The sequence below is a fragment of the Nycticebus coucang genome, chromosome 10, assembly GCF_027406575.1.
Source record: "Nycticebus coucang isolate mNycCou1 chromosome 10, mNycCou1.pri, whole genome shotgun sequence".
NCBI lineage: Eukaryota > Metazoa > Chordata > Mammalia > Primates > Lorisidae > Nycticebus > Nycticebus coucang.
Window position 1 is genome coordinate 21,536,118 of NC_069789.1, and position 26,268 is coordinate 21,562,385.

The following is a 26,268-nucleotide window of genomic DNA, read 5'->3' on the forward strand; positions in this document are numbered from 1 at the left end:
GCCAGGCCAGGACAGACATTGGAATATAACTGGTGAAATTAGTGCCACTTTTTAACATAACTTTTGCATATATTTTCAAAATACTAATTCTTTCAATAAATGTATAGTTATTAAAACAATGCATACTTGTAAATTTTTTTTTTTTTTTTGCAGTTTTGGGCCGTGGCTGGGTTTGAACCCGCCACCTCCAGCATATGGGGCTGGCACCCTCCCCCTTTGAGCCACAGGCGCCACCCCGTACACTTGTAAATTTTTATTTAAGGCATATGGAACAAGTTAAAATTAGTCAACTATTGTTGATGTTCAAGATACCACAAAATCCTTATTATAGCCCAAAATAAAAAAGAAATCTCAGAAATTTAGTAATTGTTCTTTTGTAATCAAGTTAGGAATGATGAAAGTGTAAAGACGATGCTATAAAAGGCAAGAGTTGAAAAATTCCCATATTGTTTGTTGAAATAAGAGAATCTGGAAAGAAGAGAAGATGGAAAAGGGGGGAAAAAAATCCCTTGGAAGTCCCATGAAGATTTGATGTCCACAGTATTGAGCTACTAAACAGAAACAATTGCAGAAAATATCTCTCCGAAAGCCAAGTTACAAGGAAAGTACCTGCAAAACCTGACAAGTCAGTAGGAACTGATGAACCACTTGCGCTTTCAACAGCTGCTTAATGTTGAACGTCTGCTGCTGGTGGTCTGCTCTGATGAGGACTTCCAGAGCAGCCAGCAGAGTTTCCCAAACACCTGGCTGAGAAAATGAACACACACCAATAAGCACACAGCTATGGAAAACCATGCTACTGCCTGATATTCAGAAGACACACCAATAGAACAATGTGACACTGTATATATTTAGTGTCAAAGCTTAAATTTGTCTGAAACAAAGCAAATGTTTAAACGTTTTGTTGTCAATAGGTCATTTTTCATTACCCACGTTGAATGCAATATTGTATTAGGTGTTTCAGTGTATTACCCTTTTTGTGTCAGTAAATGATATATAACTATTTTCAAAAGGTGAATTATTTGGAGGGTTTTATTCAAATTACAAAAGTACATTACCAATATAATTGTTTTCAAATAATTTATGTTGAAGAGTATTATTAAAAATGTATAAATTTCATGCCAATTCATATATGCAGAATTTAACCAAATAATTTCAGAACAAAACACAGTAAATTGAAGTCATGGGCAATGTGAAAAATACGCATTTTTGAAGTAATTTATTTTTAAGTACAAATAATAGAATTTTCTGCACAACTGAAAACTGTATCTTCAAAGAGCAGTTAGTACCCCTTGGCAGTACCTTAAAGTGCTCTTCCCATATTACATTAATCTTAAATTACAATAATACTAGAGACAAAGAGATTCTATATAGATAACTAATATGGAAAGATTATTTTCCCCTCATTTTATTATCATAATTGACCTTTCAACAAAGCTTTAAAGAAAAAGCAAAATTAACTGGCTTGGGTTACTATTTCTCCTGCTATTACATGGCAGCAACAAACAGTGAAAAGGCCAAGGAATTGATAGACTAATCATACTACTGTAATCAAGGCCTCGCTCTTCATGAGGAGGAGCTAAGATTCCCTAAAAGAAAAGCCCTTATGAAAACTGGAAGACAAGGCAGCCAAAATACAAAAATTTGATTCCAATCTGAAAAATATCACCGAAATAAAATACTGCCGATATAAACCACCACCAACAGAGAACAAGTAAAATGAAGTCTTAGTTCAAAAATAATTAATTAGGTAAGAAAATCTTATTTTAAATCCATAGAAGTGTACGTCTGTTCTATCACTTTTGAATTCAATTAAAAATGTTTTTTTTAAATCAAACAACTTCAAATTTTCCTGTTCTTTTGAAATACTAAATAAGTGAATTGTGCAACATTTAGTTAGGTTTGATATTCCAATCTGCAAATGAGCATATTCTTTATTATATATTTATACTGCCTTTGATACTCTAATTAATTGTAGAATAATTTGTTTACATGGACTATCTTTATAATTACAGTAGTACCTCCATAGTTGAGCACTGCCCTACACTGACCACCTCCTTAAGGTGACTTAACTTTCACAGACTGGACAGGCACCACATGTACGTATCAGTACAGCAGGCCCAGTTCTCACGTCGACCACCTCTATATGTTGACCAGTTTGCCACAGTCTCTTGGGTGGTCAACTTACAGAGGTTCTACTGCATTTATTTTCTCTCCCTGCAACATTTCACATATTTTTTTATCTACCTAATCTCTCCCTTTTTTTAAATTTGAAAGTGAATATTTATTCAGACAAAAGAAATTACAACAAATTATAAAGTTTAAAAAAAAGAAAAATAACCATAAATATCACAAAGTTCAGAAAAAATAGCAATAGTTTAGTTGGCTTCTTGACACATATTTTTAATACTTTTATGTTTTATGACTACATAACCTTTAATTGCCTCTTCAAATAAAGTTTTGTAATATAATTTTCTATAGGAAGAATAGAAAAAGAATTCTCTTTCCTATAGTATGTTTGAGCTATATTTATTTTTATTAACAATAGATTAGAGAAGTTTTTTCAGCTTCACAACTTGCTATTGGTAATGCGTAGACTTTTAGGTTGCCAAATTTAATACTCAATTTTTAAAAATCCTAACGGCATACATACCCTGAATTGCTCTGTGAATAATTATGTTTGATGATAATGTTATTTTACTCCAATTAATTATAGAAAATACATATACTTAAAAATTGTTAAGAGAGCAAATTTGTGATCTATGTATTTTACCACAATAAAAAAAAATAGGAAAAAGTGCTTATTACATGCCTCTGCTTTATTCCATATCTTCCAGTCAAGCAATAGCTCCTTTAACAGTTTAATATCTTGGATTATAGCATTAGACTCTATATCCAGCTTAAACTCTCCATTCTCACTGATATGAATAAGATCTTCATCACAGCAACCTTCAAGAAGGGTCTATAGAAAATCAGTATTAACACAGATGTATTAATAATTCACTAGTCCAAAAATTCAAGAGAAACATTAAGTTTTTAATCTTAGCAATCATAACATTCAATTCAAAGGGAAATATAAATAATTTAACATCTCATAAAGTATCTTTGTCTTTTAAAACAATTCAGAGTAGAAAATCCCAAACTTTCAAACATCTATAAGGAACTATTAGTTTTCAAACATGGAGTGAAACTAACCATACTCAAACAAAATATTTTTACTTTTTAAATGGACTTAATCTGCCATTAGGCTTTAAAATGGTTTCAAAAAAGTAGTAAGGATTCCTGCCATAAACGTATGATCTTGATAGTTTTAAGAGGTGTGGATGGAAGCAAGGCAAGGGGAATCATTTTTTCCTTAGTACCCATACCTTCAGAGAGAAATATTTTCACAGTGTTTTTAAACATGTACATGACTGTGGGATCATGATAAACCTAACATCAGTTATCTGTGACTTTAAAAATTAACTCTCCTGCAGCATTGCCTAATGGAATGGGATGTCTCTAGGTAGCTGGAGAACTGAGTTGTCTTCCATAATGATGGAAGCTGAAACAAACAAATTCATTCATCTAGAAGGAGGGGATGGCCTGGGAGACACCTGTGGTCCATTCAGATCTAAAATTTTATGACTTTTTTTCTTACTTTTCAAAAATGCTATAAGGGAAAGAAAAATGTAATTATTTATATGATGAACAAAAAAAGAACCAGTTTAATGAAATAGAAACTGAGTTTCCTACATTTTCTTCAGGAATAACTGAAACACAGAAGTATTACTTGAAGACTTTGATGGATAAATGCGTCTCCCTGCATAGGAAACTAAGAGAACACATTTCAAACAGCCATACCTTCAGAATGTGGAAGCCCACAATGCATTTCTGTTTGATCAGCACCTGATGAATCATGGCAAGTCCATTACAATTTTCAAGTTCATGTACTCTCTGTTGGTTGTATTTAATCAACGAGAGTATAACCTGCAGTGCTAAAGCTTGAGTTTCTTCACAGCTACTGAGTTCAACAACCTACAAAAAAGTGAATATGTTTTTGTTTTAACTTAAGAGTAAAAATGTCACATGAATTATGTGATATCAATCCACTAGTGTCTATGAAAGTTTATTTTTTAATGCTTATTACTATTTGAGAATTGTGGATAAACAAAATGGAGAAAGGCACAAATTCCATGCTCTTTAGTCTCTTACATATATTATAAATGAACTAAAAAATACATGTTAAATTTACTAAGTGTAGAGTATAAATGTCTGAACACAATAACTAAGAAAATGCGGTGAAGGCTGTGTTAACCAGTTTGATGAAATTATTTCAAATGGTATATAAAACCAGCACATTGTACCTCATGATTGAATTAGTGTACACAGCTATGATTTAATAAAATAAATAAATAAATAATAAAATGTTACTGATCTGCAGTGTCAGTAAAATGTCTCAAAGTTTTGATAAATTAGTCAAATAGACTCTGAATTATGTGCTATAGAAGATAAAAATAAGCAAACGACAAGATAATTGCCCCCAGTGGGGCTTGCTGTCTAATCAAAGAAATAAGACGCATGTATAAAAACCACACATTGTGTCTTGTACTTCAATTCAACCAAGGCTTTCTAACAACCACTATATTAAGAAATACATACCTATTATCATGGTAAAGAAGGCAAAGAAGGCAAAATGAAACAATAGGTATCCCAGGAGAACACAGAAACCATGCTGACCTCTCTGCTTGCTTTAGGGAAGGATACACAGAGAGAAAATGGTCTAAAAGGAGAGCCAAATCCTGGAAAGCAGAAACAAAAGGGGGTGGCTACAGGCAGGACACAGCCAGAGAGGGACAAAGGCCTGAACTGGAAGTTCCTGAGGGACAAAGCGGGTGGCTACAGGCAGGACGCAGCCAGAGAGGGACAAAGGCCTGAACTGGAAGTTCCTGAGGGACAAAGGGGGTGGCTACAGGCAGGACGCAGTCAGAGAGGGACAAAGGCCTGAACTGGAAGTTCCTGAGGGACAAAGGGGGTGGCTACAGGCAGCACACAGCCAGAGAGGGACAAAGGCCTGAACTGGAAGTTCCTGAGGGACAAAGGGGGTGGCTACAGGCAGCACACAGCCAGAGAGGGACAAAGGCCTGAACTGGAAGTTCCTGAGGGACAGAGGGGGTGGCTACAGGCAGGACGCAGCCAGAGAGGGACAAAGGCCTGAACAGGAAGTTCCTGAGGGACAGAGGGGGTGGCTACAGGCAGGACACAGCCAGAGAGGGACAAAGGCCTGAACTGGAAGTTCCTGAGGGACAAAGGGGGTGGCTACAGGCAGGACACAGCCAGAGAGGGACAAAGGCCTGAACTGGAAGTCCCTGAGGCTACAGGCTGCCTCTTGGGCTGGATTGTGGAGATTAAGTTCTCAAGGCAGGCTATTCATGTAAGGAGACGGAACTTCATTTTTGGAAGAAAAGAGGAAGGATAAGTTTAAACAAAGTTTCTACGTTTTAAATGTGGAAATATACTTTTAAAAGTCTTATTGGCAAGATTCTAAAAATATGAAGACAAAAATTTAACCATTATCTCTAGGATGTTTCCCTTGTGTGACATAAAATAATTATAACAAAATTATATTCAGTGCCTTGATGACAAAGGAAAAAACAAGGACATTAATTTTGAAACCATATTATGGTATAAAATGGAGATCACAAAATATTGATGAAGAGTTAAGTGAAAAGCTTTTAATCCTTAAAACATTAGAGGAAAATCTACCCTGTTTCCCCGAAAATAAGGCAGTGTCTTATTTTAAGATGTGCTCCCAAAGATGCACTAGGTCTTATTTTCAGGGGACGTCTTATCTTTCCTGTAAGTAGATCTTATTTTCGGAGGATGACTTATTTTCGGGGAAACGGGGTATCAAACTAGATACTAGATGCAAAAACAAAAGTATGAAAAAGAAATAGAGAAGGAAAGATAGCTGACAGATGATGGTGGGTCAAATGCTAATGAGATATTTGTAAGATAACAAAAACAAAAGCAGATTATTGCAAAATTAATCAAAGGTGGTCCATTAAAGAAAGAAAGTCAATTAGAGAGACAGTGTGACAATTTGATAACGTTGCAGAAGTTACACTTAGGGGATAAAGTGAAGAAGGTATTTTGAGGATGAAGGAAGATCAAGCTGCTTTAATTAAACAGGGATATTAACCTTGAAGGAAGTAGAAATGATTTGTACCAAAGTGAGACTATTTGTGACCCCATTACAGATTTTAGCAATTCCTAAAAGAGCTGATCCATAATTATTCACTGCCTATTCAGCATTAGGAGAGATACTATCCCCGCTTTTAAACAATATTATACAAGAGATAATTAAATTGTTTGTTCTCAAATGGTATTCATGGCCTAAGTCAAACTGTTTATATTTCTCCTCAAAAAAAAAAAAAAATGCCCTCCAAAGCTAGATAAAGTTTTTTTCTGTTGGTTTTTTTTTTCATTTTTTTTACTTATTTGTTGACCTTTGGGTTGTTCTCCCCCCCACACCCCACCCCCCACACACACATTGGGAAGCTTTCACAGATAGAAGTCTTATAAACCTTATTTTAAAAATACATTTCTTTCATATTACTATAGCACACGTTTTTCTTTCCAAAGGCAACTTTACATCTCATACACTTAACATTTAATTGTTCTAATTACATTTCTGGATAATAGAAAACTTGTAAACTCATCATAAATTAGAAGAAATCTCAATAATATGTGGCAGAAATTTTGATAACAGCTTTAATACGTAATTTTCCTATCTTAAATTTTTAATACAGTTGACTATCGTTCCTTTTATAATCCAAAAGAAACTGTTAAATTTATTAGTAATAAATAAGCAGTTCTCTTTAGACAAAGTTATAATCAGTGATCCTTACCCTAGCAAAAAGAAAAACAAAGATCCCAGTTCCACCAATCTCGTGCAGAATGCCTTGTATAGTTTTACATTCAGTAGGCTGGAGAGTCTTTAGATGATGAGGTTCTAATAAAATGCTCTGAACTTCTTTTGAGCTGAAGGGTCTTTGAGAGGGTTGAGTTTTCATTTGACCTTTAAGTCTAATCACTGGTTCATAGATGGTGTACTGATCAGGACAGTAAGTTGTATACACAACTGAAAGACTTTCCTGAAATACAAATATTTTCAGTAATTAAATAAGTTAAAAAGTAAGTTATCGACTAGCAAATAGATATTTCAGACTGAAAAGAAACCCCACTAATCTTTTTCTTTGTTTTAAAAAAGCTAATACACTAATCAAAGATGAGCATGAAAAGCAAGGCTGCTTCTCAGGAAGCAATGATCAGGTTCATTTAGCACAATCCACAGTGTAAACCACAAGGTTGAGGAGGACTCCAGCTTTGATCGGTTTAGAATAAATATGAAATTATGCTTAATATGAGTAACAGACCAATCTTATACCACACTCCTTACATACCAGGCACTATTCTAAGCACTTATAAATACTGGGAATTCTGGGTCAATTTACCTGAAACTTTTACTTTGGATTTACTTATGGTTAGCTATACATTTAAAAGTGACTTTAAACTAGATCTTTCTACTAGAATAAAATTCCAGACTGTCAGCATGCGTAACTAAAATTAAGCAGAACTTTCAATCTCTTCCCCATGCATAGTGTGAATCAGCTTCTGGTTCCCTGTCAAGATTCTCTAACCTACTTTAAAAATTAAGGTAGGTTGTTTATTTCTTTATTTATTGGTAAAGAAGGGTCTCACTATGTTGCTTAGGCTGGCCTCCCAAATTGCTGGGATTACTGGTGCGAGCCACTGTGCCTGGCCAAGGCCAATTTTAAATGTTGAATGCACTTGAAGGTGGCCTCAGGGAAGTCATGTGCATTTAGTGTCTTCTCACAGACATCCATGGGGGCCTTAGGCTTTGGTCATTTCTGCCTCCTAGCAAGCAGACATTCCACCTGGCGTATTTGCACACTAAAACAATCACATAGACTGTTATATATGATTAGACAGGAAATGCACACTAAACCAATCACACAGTCTGTTATATAAAATAAAGCTGCACACCTGTAGTAGTATAGTCATAACCCCGACACCGCTTCACACCTGTAGTAGTATAGTCATAACCCCGACACCGCTTCACACCTGTAGTAGTATAGTCATAACCCCGACACCGCTTCACACCTGTAGTAGTATAGTCATAACCCCGACACCGCTTCACACCTGTAGTAGTATAGTCATAACCCTGACACCTTACCTTAACATGACAGCACCACTTCACTCTGACCGTTCTTTCATGACCTCATAACCTCTTAAGTTATTAAATCAGACTTAAAGAATTTTGCTTTCTAAGGAGAGTTTTTATATAAAACCCTTAGAATTTTTATTCATGATAATTTCTGTTGAGTTGGATGATTTATATGACCTCTACTCTTTTCAGGAAAAAGAAAAGAATTAGGGAAAATTTTTTAATGAAAATAAATAGATTAACCCAAAGTTGGGAGAGTTAAAATAATTACCCGAACAAACACTTGTGTAAGCGCCTCAGTTTCCCTAAAGCAGAAGTTCTCAAAGTGTGGTCCCAGCCAGCAGCATTAGCATCACCTAGGAACTTACTGAAAATGTAAATTCCAGGGCCACACTTCAGACCTACTGAATCAGAAGTTCTGGCCTAGCAGTTTATATTTTAACAAGCCTCTGGGTGATTCTGATACACAGTCAGGTTTGAGAACCATTCCCTAAAGGATTTTTTTTTTTTTTAATTGAAGTGGAATCTTGCTATTTTGCCTAGGATAGTCATGAACTCCTAGGTTCAAAAGATCCTCTCACCTAAGCCCCCTGAGTATCTGTGTTACAGGCACATGCTACCATGCTCAGCTTCCAAAGCATGTTTTCCTAATGGTGGGACATTTGGGATGGGATTGTTCTTTGTTATACAACAGTGTTCATGTACAACAGAACATTTAGCATACCTGGCCCTCACCCAACAATGACTGACAACCAGATCCCCTCAACAATAAGAAGAAAAATACATTCCAAAAGAGAAGTCTCTCATGATTGTACTTGTCACAAGAAGCCAGTAGATATAAAATAAACTAAACTGATAAACTTACTACAGAAATATAATTTCAAGGAAAAGAGGCTACACATTTTGAAGGAAGTTAAAGAGCTCCAAATATTTTAGAAAACAATCTAAGAAAAGAAAATGTTAAGGAACAAAATGAAAAACATTTAGAAATTTAATTCATACCTAATTGCACATTTCAACAAATATACCTGTATACAGTTACTATGAAATTAAAACTTACAATTAAGAGACTAATGTCCACTTCTTTCTTGGTCATAAAAAGTTCTCTGATTTGTTCACATTGCAAGATGTCCTTATTGATATATCTGCAGTAGTCATTTACCGGCTTACCATGTTTACAGGGCATTATAGATGTGTGGTTGGGTCCACAAGCATATAGATAAAAGGCTTCTTGTGAACCAACCTTAGCTCCTGAAGAGAATAAAAACAAAGTTAGTTATTTAAAACACTCTAACCAGAATTTTTCATAAAAAGCCAAGAGTTATTTTTGGCTAGATTTTTCACTTGTTTACTATATTTTATAAAATTAATAAAGCCTCAATTTCCAAATTGGCAAAATACAAAATAAGCTATGCCAACCATGATGGAAGATGAATTAATGCATCTAAAAGGTAATGTGAAGCTCTTGATAAAATTATAAAATTTCTATTTGCTTCTTAAGTCAGAAAACAGAGGGATTTTTGGTTTTGAGACGGAGTCTCACTATGTCACCCTGGATAGAGTACTGTGGCATCACAGCTCACAATAACCTCAAACTCTTGGGCTTAAGCGATTCTCTTGCCTCAGCCTCCCGAGTAGCTGGGACTACAGGCAGGCACTCGCTATTTTTTTGTTGTAGTTGTCATTGTTGTTTTGCAGGCCTGGGCCAGTTTAGAACCCCCAGCCTTGGTGTATGTGGCCAGCGCCCTAACCACAGAGCTGGGCGCCAAGCCAGAAAACAGACTTTTAAAAAATGTTGTTTTGCTTTGTTTAATAAATGGAAACTACATATTGGTAAATTTTGCTTTAAAATAAAATTTGAATTGACATCTTTATTCTTTCCTATCAAGTCAATGAACACTGCCTGAAATTCTCTTACATATTTAGATCTAATGACATACTTTCAAAAATCATATATTTCATTTTTCCCCTAAAATTTGATATTTGTATAGGATATACTAAAATTACAAGTAAAAGAGACAATAAGTTTACCAGTCATGATACTGAATTTTCTAGAAAAGTAAAATAATGCTGGTTTAATATAAGCTTTTTTTGGAGGAGGGAGAGGAAAAAGAACACATCTCCACATTAAATAGATATATCAACAATTATAAGACATATCTAGATTATAAAAATGTTAAAATATTTTAAAAGACAACCTTAGAATCTTAGAAATGCAATACTTATTATAATATAGATGTAGGAGCAAAGGTCAATAATTTATCCAGTTTATCACTTAGTTTAATACTTGTTAACTGAAAGAAAATTGGAAATGCTTTGAAGGGGAACATATACCATTGAAGAGGAGCAAATTTCCCAGGTCCCATTTTCCAGACAATTGCAAAAACTCTTCTTGGGACAATAAACAATGGCCGATCATACAAAATGTTTTATTGCTATCAGATGACAAACTTGTTTTTCTTGGAAGCATAAAATCCAAAGTAACATCAGGCTTCCTACATTAAAAACAAAGTTCAATCAATGACTTTAGGGAGTATTAGTACTAAGTATTTTTAAAGTGTGATTGTTTAACAATGAGAAATTCTTGAATAATTTTCTTGGTTCAGTATCAGATGGCTAGTGATGGGGAGGGAAAGAGAGGCTGATCCTGTTGTCTTTTGGTCAGAGGAGCAAAACAGAGATACGTGATGATCCCGTAACAGGCCATGGGAAGTGAGACCAGACATCTGCTGACAGTTTTCTTTGCCACTTGACTTCTGCATATGTACCTTCCTGGTTGACAGACACAAACCAACCACCTTCCCACTGCTCTACCTCCCCCTAATTTTACAAAGAAGTTTCCTATCTTGGCAAACAATTCCAAAAATTTTACAGCCTCTATAAGGGCTTTGAAGATTAATCAAAAGAACAACATCACTTCTCCAGGTTTTCTTTTGTGTAGCCACTGAAAGGCCAGGCTTTTTGCATTTTCTGTTTTTTCAGTGTCAAGTGATTACAGAGCTTTTGATAGATTTCTTTTTCTTCATGGATAAAGATTATAGGCATACTCTTGGGAGGCTGAGGCAAGAGAATCACTTGAGCCCAAGAGTTTGAGGTTGCTTTGAGTATGAAGCCCCAGCACTCTACAGAGGACAAAGTGAGACTCATTCTCAAAAAAAAAAAAAAAAAAAAAAAAAAGTAACAGGAATACTTAACAGAGGACTGGAGAAGGTAAAGTAAGGCTTTCTCACAGACACACACATGAAAGCCAGGTCTTCATCAACTACTGAAACTTCTAAGTGCCAAGCCTCTATCTCTAGTTTAGGGATGTTTTAAACTCCATGGTAAGTGTAACATACAAGGGCAAAGCCTAAATAAAATTTAATATGATGAAGACTTAAAATAAGCTACCCTGGTTAGCTCGTCATAACAAATTCTACTTTGTATACATTTATTTTATACTTTTCCTACATCTCTGTTTCATATTTGACGTATAATTTAACTATTTTAACAGGAAATTTTTGAAAAAGGAAAGATGTGAGATACTTTCAAGGACATGCTTCTGCTTGGCTGTGAGAAGCTGTAAGAAGCAGTAAATGGCTGTGATTGAAACACTATTGCCACCTAGTGGCATTATAACTTAAAATAGCATTTAAAAAAATTTTTTTTAAATCGTATGTTTAAGGGTGAAAGAAAACCTATTATAAGATGAATGCAAAATAAATTCAACAGATATTAAATATCTACTACGTGCCATATATTTCTGCCATATTTATATGATTTTTGTCAAATAATAATTAACAGAAAATATTAATTCATTTTCAATATCATTATATATTATTCAAAATGGCCTTTTGAAATATATTTTAGAAACTATTCTAGAGCTCAAGTGATGAAGACAACACCACATTTAAGTCAACAGAACAATTTATTTGTCTTTGGTCATCTGTCCACCGCTATGTTAACTGATGAAACTGTTAACTTGTACAGAATGGCCAACAATTCCCTCAAAGAAATGCAGAAATAAGTGGGAAGATAAAAAAGTAAAACAATGTGTGAGTCACATGACTATCCTCACCAGCTTTCTAACTGTCCATGTGAAAGTCTAATCTAGCATTCTGAACATGGCAGTGATTACATTATGGTTCCTACACCTGTCATTTGATCTGATTCAGAAAAAGGCTATAGGCGCAGAATAGCATAGAGCTTTACAGCATGGACTCGTCTAGGGTCAACCTTCAGCTCCAGTCCTTACCCGTCACATAACTTTGGCCAAGTCACACTGGATCTCAGTTGCCTCGTATGTAAAATAGAGATACTTCATAGTGTTGTTGGAAGAATTAAATGAGATAATCTGTGTGAAGTGTTTAATACTGGCAACATGACTGGCAGTTGAGAAATCAAGAAATTGAGAGGAAAAAAGGAGGCTCTTTACACACAGCTTAGCTCCAATTCCAACTGATTTAACTAGAGGTTCTGAAAACAAATTTACTAATTGGCTGCAGCTGCCGTTCAGGCTTAGGCAGGTATGAAGACCAAGGACAAACTGCATTTTATTTACAAAATCGAAATTAGGCTTCAATGATCTATTTTCACATTTAAAAAAAAAAAGTGAAATCTTGGTTTTACTTCCAAAGCTTGTTCTTTACTGGGCAGACACTGGGGGCTGGCAACTGTAAAGCCATTCACAAACCCCTTTGCCCTGCCTTCCTCTAGGAGTGAAGCTGGACAGCTGTCAGCAGTCACCATCCCCACAGACCCTTTCCTCTACCTGGAACACTCCTCCCACCTGCTCGAGGCAAGCTCCATCTCCTCCTCCAGCTGTCAGCTTTAAAACCCTGTTTGTAGATACACCTTTGCTGATCCACCCATGTTAAGTATTTGAGTATTAAACCTGACATTTTCTGTCTCAAGACCCGTTCCCTTCACAGTGGTATTTGTAATCTGTAAATATTCATTTAATTGTGTTGGCTTGTTTTCTGCTTCCTCAGTAGACTGAATTTGAAGAAGGCAGTGAACACGTCTGTCTGGTTTTCCACTGTCCTCCAGGCCTAATATAGCAAGTGTTTGGCACACAGTAATTACTCAATAAATGTGAAGAATGAACAAATAAATGAATGAAAATAGTTCAATCTGTTGTTTCTGTGTCTAATCTACTTTGAGGGATTTTTGAGAGAATTAGGAGGTGATGTACATAAAGCACATAGCAAAAAGTCTGCAATACATTGTGCTCCAATCTAGACTTCCCAGCTGGGCCTTCAGAACCTCCGTGCACGTGGCTTCACCATGCACATTCATTTTGTTTTCTCATTGCTCAGCTTAGCCTCTCTGAGGCAGCTTGATTTTCTCTCTCAGGCTATACTAGTTTTGAATTCTATATCTTCTGCTGTGTTATTTCACTCAATAAAATACTTCCCAACTCTTACAAATCCAAGCTACCTCATAGTTAATGCAAGGTTAAATTTTACATTAAGATATACCACAAAATGTTTCTTATTAACATCGCCCACAATTCTCCTGTGCAGTACCTACCTGAATCTATCACCTAGTATATTTCTAGGACCCTAAGTGAATCTATTACCTGATATATTTCCCTCTAGTCATTCTAATTCCTATTGAAAGCCTAATTTAAGTTAAGCATTATCCTTATTAGCCACTTAATTTAAATAATTCTCTGTGGATTCAGTTTTATAACCTATGGGCTTGAGGGGCAAAAATATAGATTCTGTTCTTGTCTAATTACACTAGAACCTCTGTAACTTAACCACCCAAGGGAAAGTAACGAACTGGTTGACAAATGGAGGTGGTCAACATAAGAAATTAGGGCTGCTGTACCGATACGTACATGTGGTGCATGTCCAGTCCATGACAATTAAGTCAGCTTAAGGAGGTGGTCAATGAAGGGAGGCGCTCAACTCTGCAGGTTCTACTGTGATTATACATAAATGTCTAAATGTCCAGGTTTCTGCATTTTCCCCAAACCCAATTATTAATTTCCAATAGTTACTTCTATGGGAGATTTATTTGGTATGAAAATGATAAATAGGAAAAAAGACCCCAAATCTAACATAAATTCCTATGTTAACATATAGCAAATTGACCTTACAATTTTCTATAATGTTTCAGAAGCTATAACAGACTGATTAAATTTAAAATTGTAACTGAGATTAATATGCATTGTCTCAAATGCTTCATACCTCTGTCCAGAGACCCATATGGAAACTTTCCCATGAATATTCTTTTTCCCTTGGGACTGCTGCAAGTAGGTAAGTACTAAATGTTGCCATTTGCCTGGGAGGAAAATATTCTCCTGTGATTCAACCTGTGCTAGTAAAACAGCTTTCATGTCATCATTTGAATCCATGCACATACTACAGAAAAAGAGAAAAGGCACAGGCTCAAAAAAGGAAAATTCTGACTTTGGTATTTAATACATGTATAGCGACTACAATTCTAAATATTTAAGTGAGATTAAAAATCAGTTCTATCTTTTTAAAAAATTACTTGAAAAGTCAGTAAATCTTTGTTTTATACCATAATCTACTTATTGTTACCTCAATTCATGAACAAAAATAGATTAGGCTTATTGCCTAGTATTAATAATTTGGGCAGGCTCAGCACCTGTAGCTCAGCGGCTAGGGCTCCAGCCACATACATAGGAGCTTGCAGGTTCGAATCCAGCCTGGACCTGCCAAACAACAATGACAACTACAACCAAAAAACAGCCAGGCGTTGTGGCAGGTGCCTGTAGTCCCAGCTACTTGGGAGGCTGAAGCAAGAGAATCACTTAAGCCCAAGAGTTTGAGGTTGCTATGAGCTGTGATGCCATGGCACTCTATTGAGGATGACATAGTGAGACTCTATCTCAAAAAATAATAATAATAATGATTTGGGCAATAATTTCCAGAATTCAGCTTTTTCAAAAAAATTCTTCTTTATGTCATCATTACCCATTTAGAAATTACAATATAATATTTGGTTCATGGAAAAATTAATACATGTTATACATAAAAGTCTAAATACCAGAAGTATTAAAGGTCTATCCTATTTTGAGGGATTACTGAAAGAATGAGATAATAACATTTATGACATTTACAAAACATATTCCTAAATAACATACTGGTTTGTTTAGAGTCTTATACAAAAAATATCATATTATTTATATTAACTTAATACAAATAGAAAACTTCTATCTATACCACTTAATAAAAGCAACAGGAAAAAAAAGGACAAGATAGCAAGGAAAACCCAAGCTTATTAGATATTAGCCATTAATTATCTATGTGGAAAACATCTGTCAATAAAATCGTAAGACCACTGCAGTCTGATAGAATACTGCCATACCATAAGATGTCAATAGGTATTTGATCTAAAACCCAATAGAGAATCAACATTATCTACTTTAGACTTTATAGATTTTGGGATAGAATAAAATACTGTAACAAAAGTATATTTAATATCTTTTAGAATATATTTTCTTTCTTTCTTTCTTTTTTTTATTGAGACAGAGTTTTACTATGTCACCCTTGGTAGAGTGCTGTGGCATCACAGCTCACAGTAACCTCAAACTCTTGGGCTTAAGTGATTCTCTTGCCTCGGCCTCCCGAGTAGCTGGGACTACAGGCACCTGCCACAACACCCAGCTATTTTTTTTGTTGTAGTTGTCACTACTGTTGTTTGGCAGGCCAGGGCCGGGTTCGAACCCGCCAGCCTTGGTGTATGTGGCTGGCATCTTAACCGCTAAGCTCCAGGTGCCAACCATGTATTTTCATTCTTTAATAACACTTTTTCTTTTGCTGTAATGATTTTCATTAGTAGATTTCACATTAATGTTTCCTACATAAATTATTTAAATACATGATTTATTCACAAGGAGTTGAAAATAATCAATACCGAAAGATAAGAGTGCCATTGTGAGGATCGGCCCACACTTGGATCATCAATGCTTTGGATCCCAGTGACATTAGATGAATACATCCCTCCTCAATGAGTCTTTCACCAGGGTTTATGTACTCTGCACCTTCTGGTCTGTCACCCTCTACAAGAAAAGGATGTTACAGTGATCAACAGAACAGTTTATAAAATTAATTATGAAAAGTAAATTTAGAAGAATACAAAGCAGGGTTGTTCATCTGTAGTAGATTATTTACCCAGAAGGACTACGCCTAATCTGTTCCAAACATTTCCGAAGCATAGACGTAAACTCTAAAAAAGCACAATAAGTGAAAATAGTAATTGAATGTTTTAAGTTATTAAATAGGCCAGGTGCAAGTGGCTCGCTCCTATAATCCCAGCACTTTGGGAGGCCCAGGCAGGACTGCTTGAGCCCAGGAGTATGAGGCTACAGTGAGCTATCACTGTACCATTTCACACCCCCCAAAAAAATTATTAAATGTTTGAAACCGTATAATACTGTGGGCATGACCAGACTATAATGTCACTGTGGTTACCTATCACAATCTGTACCAAGCTTCTTTTATCAAATGGGTTGACCCGACCCTGGTCCAGGGAGCACACACCATTGCCAATGCCTGATTAGTGCCAAAAGTCCTTCTGTAATTTTCACAACAGCACAATTTTTTAAAAATTGATCATAGTAAAAACCTTTTTGGAAAAATGTAGCATTTGAATATATTCATTATTTAGATTCCCTGGTGAGTGATCTTTGAATTAATGTTTTGAATGTTTCTTTAAGACAAAGAAAGATGAAGGCTTTGCACCATCTGGTCATCTTTATGCCTCTTCCTCAGCATTTAAAACCCAGCACTACCTGCTACCTGTTATTATAATGCATGTGACTTTATATAAAGTTATGTCATTATATACAAAAATACAAAATGCTTGTCCAAAGGCTCAGACTTTTAGAGAAGAAGAACACTACTCGTTACTAGATTACATATATATTAGCCACTATTTTTCAAAAGGTAATACCACCACCGATTTCTAAAAATACCTCCTCAAGTGATGACAATAGACATGGAGTTAAAGTCAATGACACAGAGTTAAAGTCATTGACTATTTTAAGGATGACTGCCCAAGATATAAGATACATGAAAAACACATATTTGATGTGACTTTTACAAAATGTTTACATGCCAACTCAGAATTTATACAAAAAAAAGACTAGGACACAAACCAGTGTGTACCTAGGAACTATGGAAATACTATAAATATTTCTTAACTTAATGCTCATAATAATCTTACTAGAAAAATATTACAGGGTGGTGGAATTGAGGTGTGCTGAGAGGTTAAAAAACTTACTCAAAGGCACACAGTTAGTTTGTTGGCAAAAGATATCACTACAGTATTTTCTTTACCACTCAAAACATTTTAATGTATGTCTTTTATTTTTATATTATTCTTAGTATTTCTGCAAAATCATCTTTCTAAAATAAGCTTTCTAATATATCTTTAAAATAAAATACTGAAAAAATTCCACTATTTTTTTCAGGTCATTCTATATATATGTTTATTTATTAAGAGACTATTTACATTGAGACTGCCCTAGTAAAATATGAAAAAGCTTATAGTATGATCATTAAGTTTAATCTTTAGAATTAAATAAAAATGGGTTTAAATCTCTTCCCATAGCTTACTAGCTATAAAAGTTGGTCATGCTGCTTAACTTCATCTAAAAATACAGGTAGTATAAGCACTTACTGACTTGTCAAGATTAACAAGGCCACATAAAGAGAGAGCTCGGTGCACATTAGATGGACAGTATCATTGTCAATGCTATCACATGCAGAGCCATCACTTCCTAGGTGGCAAAATTCATTTCACAAAGTAAAATGGTATTATTACTTGCAACATTACAAATTATCTGCTGAGATTAAAAGGGAAATGCATCTATAAGGAAATGGATTCAGAGCTCCAACTGCAGACATCAGGTGACATCACCACCACTTCAACTTGACAGTGTCATTGGGGATCTTCCTTTCCTTCCACCCATTGAGGATGAAAATCAGACATGAGTGGAGGCTTAGTGTTCTAAAACGGAAGCTCCAGCGGGAGGGGAAGATTTGTGGAATGAAGAGATATTGAGGCCTGTACCACCATGTACATTTAAAACCCTAAACATGTCTTATCCAGTCATTTCATTTATTCCACGGACCCTACAAATTACCCTACTTGGTTTATTTTGCCACTTACGGTGCTTATACTTTTTAATGACTAGTTTCTTTCCGTCTTAGCCATATGAGTAACAAGAGGTAGTTTCACAGCAGTATAATAGCCATTCTTCAGTTATAGAAAGAACTGGAATAACGTTTATTCTAACTTTGGCGAATGGTTGACGCATTTAAACCTTTTTTAACAGGAACCAGGAGAGAGCCACTGAGGTAAGACATGGCATGAGGAGAGCTTGAAATAAAAGAAAGATGAAATGGGGGCTGACTATTAGGGGCTGAGAAACAGCAGCAAGGAAAGCAGTTCTAGGGTTTTATCCTTTCCTTTTCTAACATCAGGAGCCACCTAAATCCAGTACTGGGACCAGGAAATGGGGCTGATGACCTCAGCAGAAGTTTACACATAGTGTCCCCCTGGCCTTCAAGAAAGACAAAAGTACAGAAGAAAAAGGAGAGAGGGCTAATCGGACAACTCAGACTTTGATAAGTCAGGACCTATAACCACTGCAAGGCCTGTAAGGTGAAGAGCGTGTTAAGAGCAAGTCAGAACATCACTGTAGTCTTACTGCTCAACCCAAACTGCTGTCTGGAAAATCTCTGTATACAAATCCGATAATCCCATCAGCGTACCTGTGCCATCAAAACTGCCATCTCGTAAACCTAATGGTTTGTTTCTTTTCTTCATCTTCTTTCCTTTCTCTGTGGTACTCTCAGCTTCATGTACGCACTCCACATTAAACCACAGGGAAGCACTGAAACCTTCGGACAGGTGTGGCCAGCAGTTCTGCCCCAGCAGCGGCAAGTGGACCGGGGCTATGTGCCAAGAGGAGAGCAGCCGTTGGGGGAAGGTTTCTCTATCAGCCTCTTTCTTGCTCCGTGAAACTCGTGCTCTTCTCAGTAATCCCATGGCCTTACTGTTTAAAATTCCGGGACATTTTTGTGATGAAACACCATTGCTTAAATTTGGGGTATGCAGTAAAGGGAAGGTTAGATACTGTGAAGGGCTCATAGTAATATCACTTTCAATAATTTTCAGAATACCCAGAAGAAGAATTTTCTAGAGAAAAATAAAAACAAATTAAATTTTATAATCATATCAGAATAATAATCTTGAAATTCAGGTTATAATTGCAAATACAAACATACCCATATATATCAGCATTCTTATTTACTTTCCTATCTACCACATCTTTAAAATTTTCATTTTTGTGTAGGTGAAATAAAATATAAAACAGAGATTTCAAAAAAAAACAGAGATTTCATTCTTAAAGTATATAATCTACTGTATTTGATTTGTTTCACGTTCAGATGTTTTTTATGATACAAATCTAATGGTTTTAAGTATTATAAATTAAATACAATATTTATATAATGAATCATGTCTTCCAAAGAAGGATGCTTATTTCTAAGTAAACTATGATTCTTCTCTCAATTATTTTAAAATCAGAGACCTTACAGATTTTCCAGATATTGTAGCATCCCTCACTTTCTAAAATTGAGTACTCAATTATTTCCAGCTTATTTCACATGCTTTTTCCATAATCAAGTAAATTTTCTTTCATCTGTGTTTGACAGCTGAAATAAGGTTTTAGGGTTTTATTTTAAATTGTAAGTTTTTGATCAGTGTAACCTGGTTTCTTGTACCCTCAATGAATCCCCAACAATAAAAAAATAAATAAACAAAAAAATAAATTGTAAGTTTTTGGTTAAACTGAAATTATAGAATTATTAGAAAAGATATGAGGAAAAGATCACTTATAGAGTAGAACAGTGACTAGGAAAGATAAGGAAAAAGTAGAAACGATTAACCTGCATGCATAAAATAACACCTGATATTGATTGTGATAATGACAACTACACACAGAAGAAGTAATAGCAGCATTCCATCAACAGCCAGCTCTTGATGATCTAGACTAGTGGTTTTTTGACTTGTGTTCCAAGAGCTCCCTCAGGGTCCTCAGCACTGGGTCCTGGGGTGGTGAAGTGAGCCGTGCTGAACATCCATCCCTGCTTCAAACAGAGTAGCCCCAAAGTTTTCTGTTTTATTTGCTTATGTTTCTAGTCAAGATTTCATTATAAAAATGGGTTTCTGAGGAAAGAAGAGTCTAAAAGCTACCAAGCTACACCAATGGACAGAAGGGTCGAAGATGACTGAACAGTGGGTAATGTTTTAGAAAAGCATAATCCCTAAGACGGTTATAATTGTTTATAATTAAGTCCTCTTTAATAATTAAAATTACTTAGTTTTCTTTCTTCTTTTTTTTTTTTAATGTTTTGAGACAGAATCTCACTTTGCTGCCCTGGGTAAAGAGCTGTGACATCATAGCTCACAGCAACTTTAAACTCTTGGGCTCAAGTGATCTCCCTGCCTCAGCTTCCCAAGTAGCTGGGACTACAGGCATGCACTACAATGCCCCCCTAGTTTTTCTACTTTTAGTAGAGATGGTCTCCCTCTTGCTCAGGTTGGTCTTGAACTCCTGACCTCAGGCAATCCACCCACCTCAGCCTCCCAGAGTGCTAAGATTACAGGTGTGAGCACTATGCCAGGCCCCACTTGACATTTCTTAAAAGCACAAAGATTGGGGATGAGATGGGTTAAAGGGACTATGAGCCCAACGATACACACGTGTCTAGTTAGTCAAAATCAAAGTGAAATGGTTAAAACACATGCTAATAAGAAAATAATTGAGAACTTCACACATAATAATACAAAATTGACTGCACAACTGCCACATCAAAAGAAGAGTTAGACATTTCCAAATGATTAAAAATACAGTCTATTAAGGTACCAGTGAACAATGTAAAAATTATAGCATATTTACTGTACAAGGAGATTTCTCCAGAAATATTCTCAAAAGAAGGGTTAGTTCCTCTGAAGAAGTTCTTGAGCTCATCAAAGATACCAAAAGATCCACCAGTACTCTCTGGCATACTAAATTAAAGAAAGAGGAAAAGAAATTAAAGCTGGTACACATTTGATTAAAAGAAATCAATAAGAATTTCACTGAAAGAGGTCAAATATCTTGAATGGATTATACAAAATCTAGTATAGTAATCATAAAATTTGCTGAGGCAATAGCAATATAACTAAGTGCAAACCAACCAACCATCAAAAACAATACCACTTTTCTTAAAGATTAGTTAGTGCCAAGTAAACTAAGGGTATTCTCTGAAGAGGCATAAATCAATACAGTAATTGTTAAATTAAGTTGACACTACTCTTGTACCACAAAATAGTCTTAAATCTTCGCATCTTGAAAATGCTGTATGCCGGAGGTGGCAGGTTCAAACCCAGCCCCGGTCAAAAACTAAAAATAAAATAATAATAATAAAATAAATATATATATAATGATCACTTTCTAAATATAAAATCAGATAATATAAAAAATTAAAGTGGAAAAATGAAAGATCATTTTTTACATGCTTAAATATCACAAACTATTTATTTTATTATTATTTTTGTTTCTTTTTTGAAGACAGAGTTCTAAGTTGTCATCCTCGATAGAGGGCCATAGCATCATAGCTCACAGCAACCTCAAACTTTTGAGCTTAAGTGATTCTCTTGTCTCAGCATCCCAAGTAGCTGGGACCACAGGTGCCTGTCCAAACGCCTGGCTATTTTTTGGTTGTAGCTGTTGTTGTTTGGCAGGCCTGGGCTGGATTTGAACCCACCAGCTCTGGTGTATGTGGCTTGTGTCCTAGCTGCTGTGCTACAGGCACCGAGCCTTACGAACTATTTAGTTTGGACATTTTCTTGATTCCATCAAGGGTTTGGCATAAAACATAAATGTGGTACATAAACTCATACACTTTTTTAGAGTAAGATAATAACTAATATTTATAGAATACATTATAGTGTTTGAAGTATTTTTTACATGCATTTTGTCAGTTTACTCTCACCAAAAAACCCATACAAATTCAATATTATTCTCACTTTACATTATACTAGCTAAAATATCCTCATGTAAAACCTGAGATGTATCTTAAAAGATTGGTAATTTGCAAAGAACTGAAGACCATGTGTAGGCAACATATTTTGTAAAAGCAATGACCTGATGCAGTAATGTAACAGTATGTTATCTGGAAAAACTACTTGCAAGAAGACTATAAAATAGCCTGGATCCTCTAGGTAACACAAATCCATGAAAGGTTTTAGAGCAGGGAAGTAATATGATCAAAGTAAAATATGTGTGTGCTTTTTTTTTTTCAATTCAAAAATAACAGGTTCCAGTTCAAAATGAATGAAAGAATATACATACTTGCTTCTTTGTACTACTAAAAACTCACTGCACAAAAGTACAGAATTTTTATGAAAAGGAAGAAACCCATAATAACAAAAAAAAGGGGGGGAGAGAGCAGTAGGCACATCAGGTGAGAGATTTAAAAATATTTCTTGAAGACAAAAAAGTAGACGGATTAAAAAAGAAAGCTGCAGTCAGGAGTTCTTTGGAATTACAAAGAGTCTCAGAGCAAAGGGGAGCCAATCTGTCCATCTAAGATCTGGAGAAGAAATGAGAATGTGGCTGACAACACAGGGATTAATGAAAGATCTACCAGGGAATATCCACCTGGCTCCCTGTTTCCCAGTAAAAAGTACAGATAGCTCAGTTTCATTTTTAGGACAAAAACATGATAACTCTTCTCTAAAGAAATGGAATTGACTGCTAGGCAAAAGCTCACATGTATAGTGACATGTTAGCATCAGGGCTACTGAGGATAATTGTGCAGTCTGCAGCCTGGTCAAGTTGTCTTATCAAAGGGAAAAATCTTGACTGAAATAAAGCTTAAATGCTGCTGATTAAGCCATGCATCTTTCTGTTAGGCTGTGCTGCCTGCATGAAGAAAGGAAGGCCTTTTTCTTAGCATAAAGATACTATTTGCTAGCCAAGTTCTACATGTGGAACATGCATTTTTCTAATGTAGGCAAAGTGCCACATAGGGTAATAGTGGTGCCAGTGGCCTCCCAAAGTAAAGTTCTCCTCATTAGTGTATTTGGGGAGCCCCCTAATACTCAATGCCACATCCACACAGAGCTCTTCAACAGAGCATCCATTCAGAGAAGAGGCCAAAAAAGGAAACAAACTTACTTTTATAATATTAGAGGAAATCTCCTACAAGTTTATTAAATATAAATGGGTTAAAAAGGCTCATAAAATCATAGAGAATCAGCTACCTAAAAGACTGAAATCAAGACATTAAAAAACAAACAAATTGATAAATTGACCCAAAAAAGAAAAAAAAAATTAGGAGATAGAGGAAACTTTAAAATGTTCATTATCATAAGCAGGCATATATACATGTAAGAAGATACCATATCCTTATATGAAAAAGAAATAACCAGAAAACAAAGAAAAAACTCTTAAATATTAAAAGGTAATTACTCAAATTAAAAACTGAATAAAAGGTTGGAATAGAAAAGACTGAAACTGGACCCGCACCCCTCATCACTTACAAAACTTGATTCAAGACGGATAAAAGATTTAAATCTAAGACATGAAACAATAAAAATCCTCGAATAAAGTGTGGGGAAAACACTTGAAGATACCACCTGGGTAAAGATTTTATGAAGACTTCCGTAGCATTTGCAACAAAAATAAACAAATGGGACTTAATTAAACTGAAAAGCCTCTGTACATCTAAGGAAACAATAACCAAAGCAAACGAACAACCTTCAGAATGAGAAAACATATTTGTATATTACGAATCAGACAAAAACTTGATCACCAGGATCTACAGAGAACTCAAATTAATCAACCAAAAAAACCCAACAATCCCCTATATCACTGGGCAACCTTCTCTAAAGAAGACAGATGAATGTCTTAACACAATAATTAAGTAAACAAGATGAGGTATATATTAACCAGTGTGATGTAAGAGTTCCTAATTCTATATGAAATCAGCACACTATACCCCATAAATGCATTAATGAATACATGATCTATATGTTTATGATTTAATAAAAAATAAATAAATAAATGAAGACAGATGAATGGATAACAAACATATGAAAAAATGTTCATCATTCCTAATCATCAGAGAAATGCAAATCAAAACTTCCCTGAGATATCACCTAACACCAGTGAGAACGGCCCACATCACAAAGTCTCAAAGCTGCAGATGCTGGCCTGGATGTGGAGAGAAGGGAACATTTTTATACTGTTGGTGGGACTGCAAACTAATACAAACTTTTGGAAGGAAATATGGAGAATCCTCAAAGATCTCAAAATAGACCTCCCATTTGATCCTGCAATCCCATTACGAGGCAACTACTCAGAAGAAAAAAAAAATCCTTTTATCATAAGGACATTTGCACTAGACTGTTTATCACAGCTCAATTTACAATCACCAAAACGTGGAAACAGCCTATATACCCACCAACCCAGGAATGGATTAACAAGCTATGGTATATGTATACCATGGAATACTATTCAGCTATTAAAAAGAGATGGAGACTTTACATCCTTCGTATTAACCTGGATAGAGGTGGAACACCTTCTTCGTAGTAAAGTATCACAAGAATGGGAAAGCAAGAATATAATGCACTCAATTCTAATATGAAGGCAGTAGATGAGCTAATAGAAGGGGTGGGGTAGGGGATGAGGGATTGGGGAGAGGGGAGGAGGAAGAGGGATGGGGGGTCACGGTGTATGGCACACTTTTGGGGCCAGGAGACAATTACAAGAAGGACTTTACCGGGGCGGCGCCTGTGGCTCAGTCGGTAAGGCACCGGCCCCATATACCGAGGGTGGCGGGTTCAAACCTGGCCCCGGCCAAACTGCAACCAAAAAATAGCCAGGCGTTGTGGCAGGCGCCTGTAGTCCCAGCTACTCGGGAGGCTGAGGCAAGAGAATCTCTTAAGCCCAGGAGTTGGAGGTTGCTGTGAGCTGTGTGAGGCCACGGCACTCTACCGAGGGCCATAAAGTGAGACTCTGTCTCCACAAAAAAAAAAAAGGACTTTACCTAATAAATGCCATCAGTGTATCCTAATTCTTTGTACCCTCAATGAATCCCAAACAATAAAACATAAATAAATAAAATATTAAAAAAAGAAAACAAAATGGGTAAAGGATTTAGATAGATATTTCTCTGAAGGAATCCAAAGAAAACACACAAATAGCCAATAAGCACTCTGCTATGATACGAATGTTAGCCTCGTCTAAGACTTGTGTTGAAATTTGGCTGCTGTTGTGGCACTGTTAGGAGGAGGGACCTTTGGGAGGTGATAAGGCCATAAGAGCTCTGCCTTCATGAGGGGGCTTAATGTCCTTATAAGAGGGAGAATTCAGCCCGTTTTGGACTTTTTGCCCTTCTACTTTCTGCCATGGGAAGATGCAGCAAGCAGGCCCTTGCCAGCTATTAGCACCTTGATACTGGACTTCTAGCCCCTAGAACTGTGAGAAAATAAGTTTCTGTTCCTTATAAATTATCCACCGGTATTCAGTTACAGCAGCACAACAATGACTAAGAAACATACGAAAATATGCTTGCTATCATTAGCCTTCAGGGAAACAAGTCAAAACCACAATGAGATACCACGTCACACCCACTAAGACGGATATAATAAAAGACAGATAGGAAGTGTTGACAAGGAAATGAAGAAATTAGGACCACTGACGGCAGGGATGTAAGATGGCACTGCCATTCTGGAAAATAGTCTGTCAATTTCAGAAACGGATAAACGCAGAGTTACCATATGACCCAAAATAAATGACCCAAGAGAAATGTAAACATATATTCACACTGAAACTTGTGTATAAGTGTTCATATCAGTATTTTGCTGATAGCAGAAAAAAATGGAAGAGTCCAGTTGTGTATCAACTGATGAATGGAAATAAAATGTGGGATATCCACACCACGGAATGTTATTCCACCAAAAAAAAAAAAAGGAAGAGCGGAAAGGGGAAAGAGGAAAGGGAAAAAGCCAGACAAACA

General features: G+C 35.8%; 1 protein-coding gene across 9 annotated transcripts in view; it reads right to left on the minus strand.

Annotated features, from left to right (window-relative positions):
- Window positions 1-26,268, minus strand: part of LYST (lysosomal trafficking regulator) — a 205,892-nt gene that overhangs the window by 111,557 nt on the left and 68,067 nt on the right. For 8 of the 9 annotated variants that reach the window (XM_053605218.1, XM_053605216.1, XM_053605215.1 and 5 more), the window contains 10 exons: window positions 21,159-21,268; window positions 18,967-19,393; window positions 16,103-16,247; window positions 14,407-14,580; window positions 10,565-10,725; window positions 9,291-9,481; window positions 6,891-7,136; window positions 3,844-4,017; window positions 2,813-2,962; window positions 610-747 (listed from right to left, as the gene is read on the minus strand). In XM_053605218.1, the coding sequence (XP_053461193.1) occupies window positions 610-747; window positions 2,813-2,962; window positions 3,844-4,017; window positions 6,891-7,136; window positions 9,291-9,481; window positions 10,565-10,725; window positions 14,407-14,580; window positions 16,103-16,247; window positions 18,967-19,393; window positions 21,159-21,268 (1,916 nt within the window). Of the gene's footprint in view, window positions 1-609; window positions 748-2,808; window positions 2,963-3,843; window positions 4,018-6,890; window positions 7,137-9,290; window positions 9,482-10,564; window positions 10,726-14,406; window positions 14,581-16,102; window positions 16,248-18,966; window positions 19,394-21,158; window positions 21,269-26,268 lie in introns of all 9 variants that reach the window. The other variant, XM_053605210.1, reaches the window with a different exon arrangement.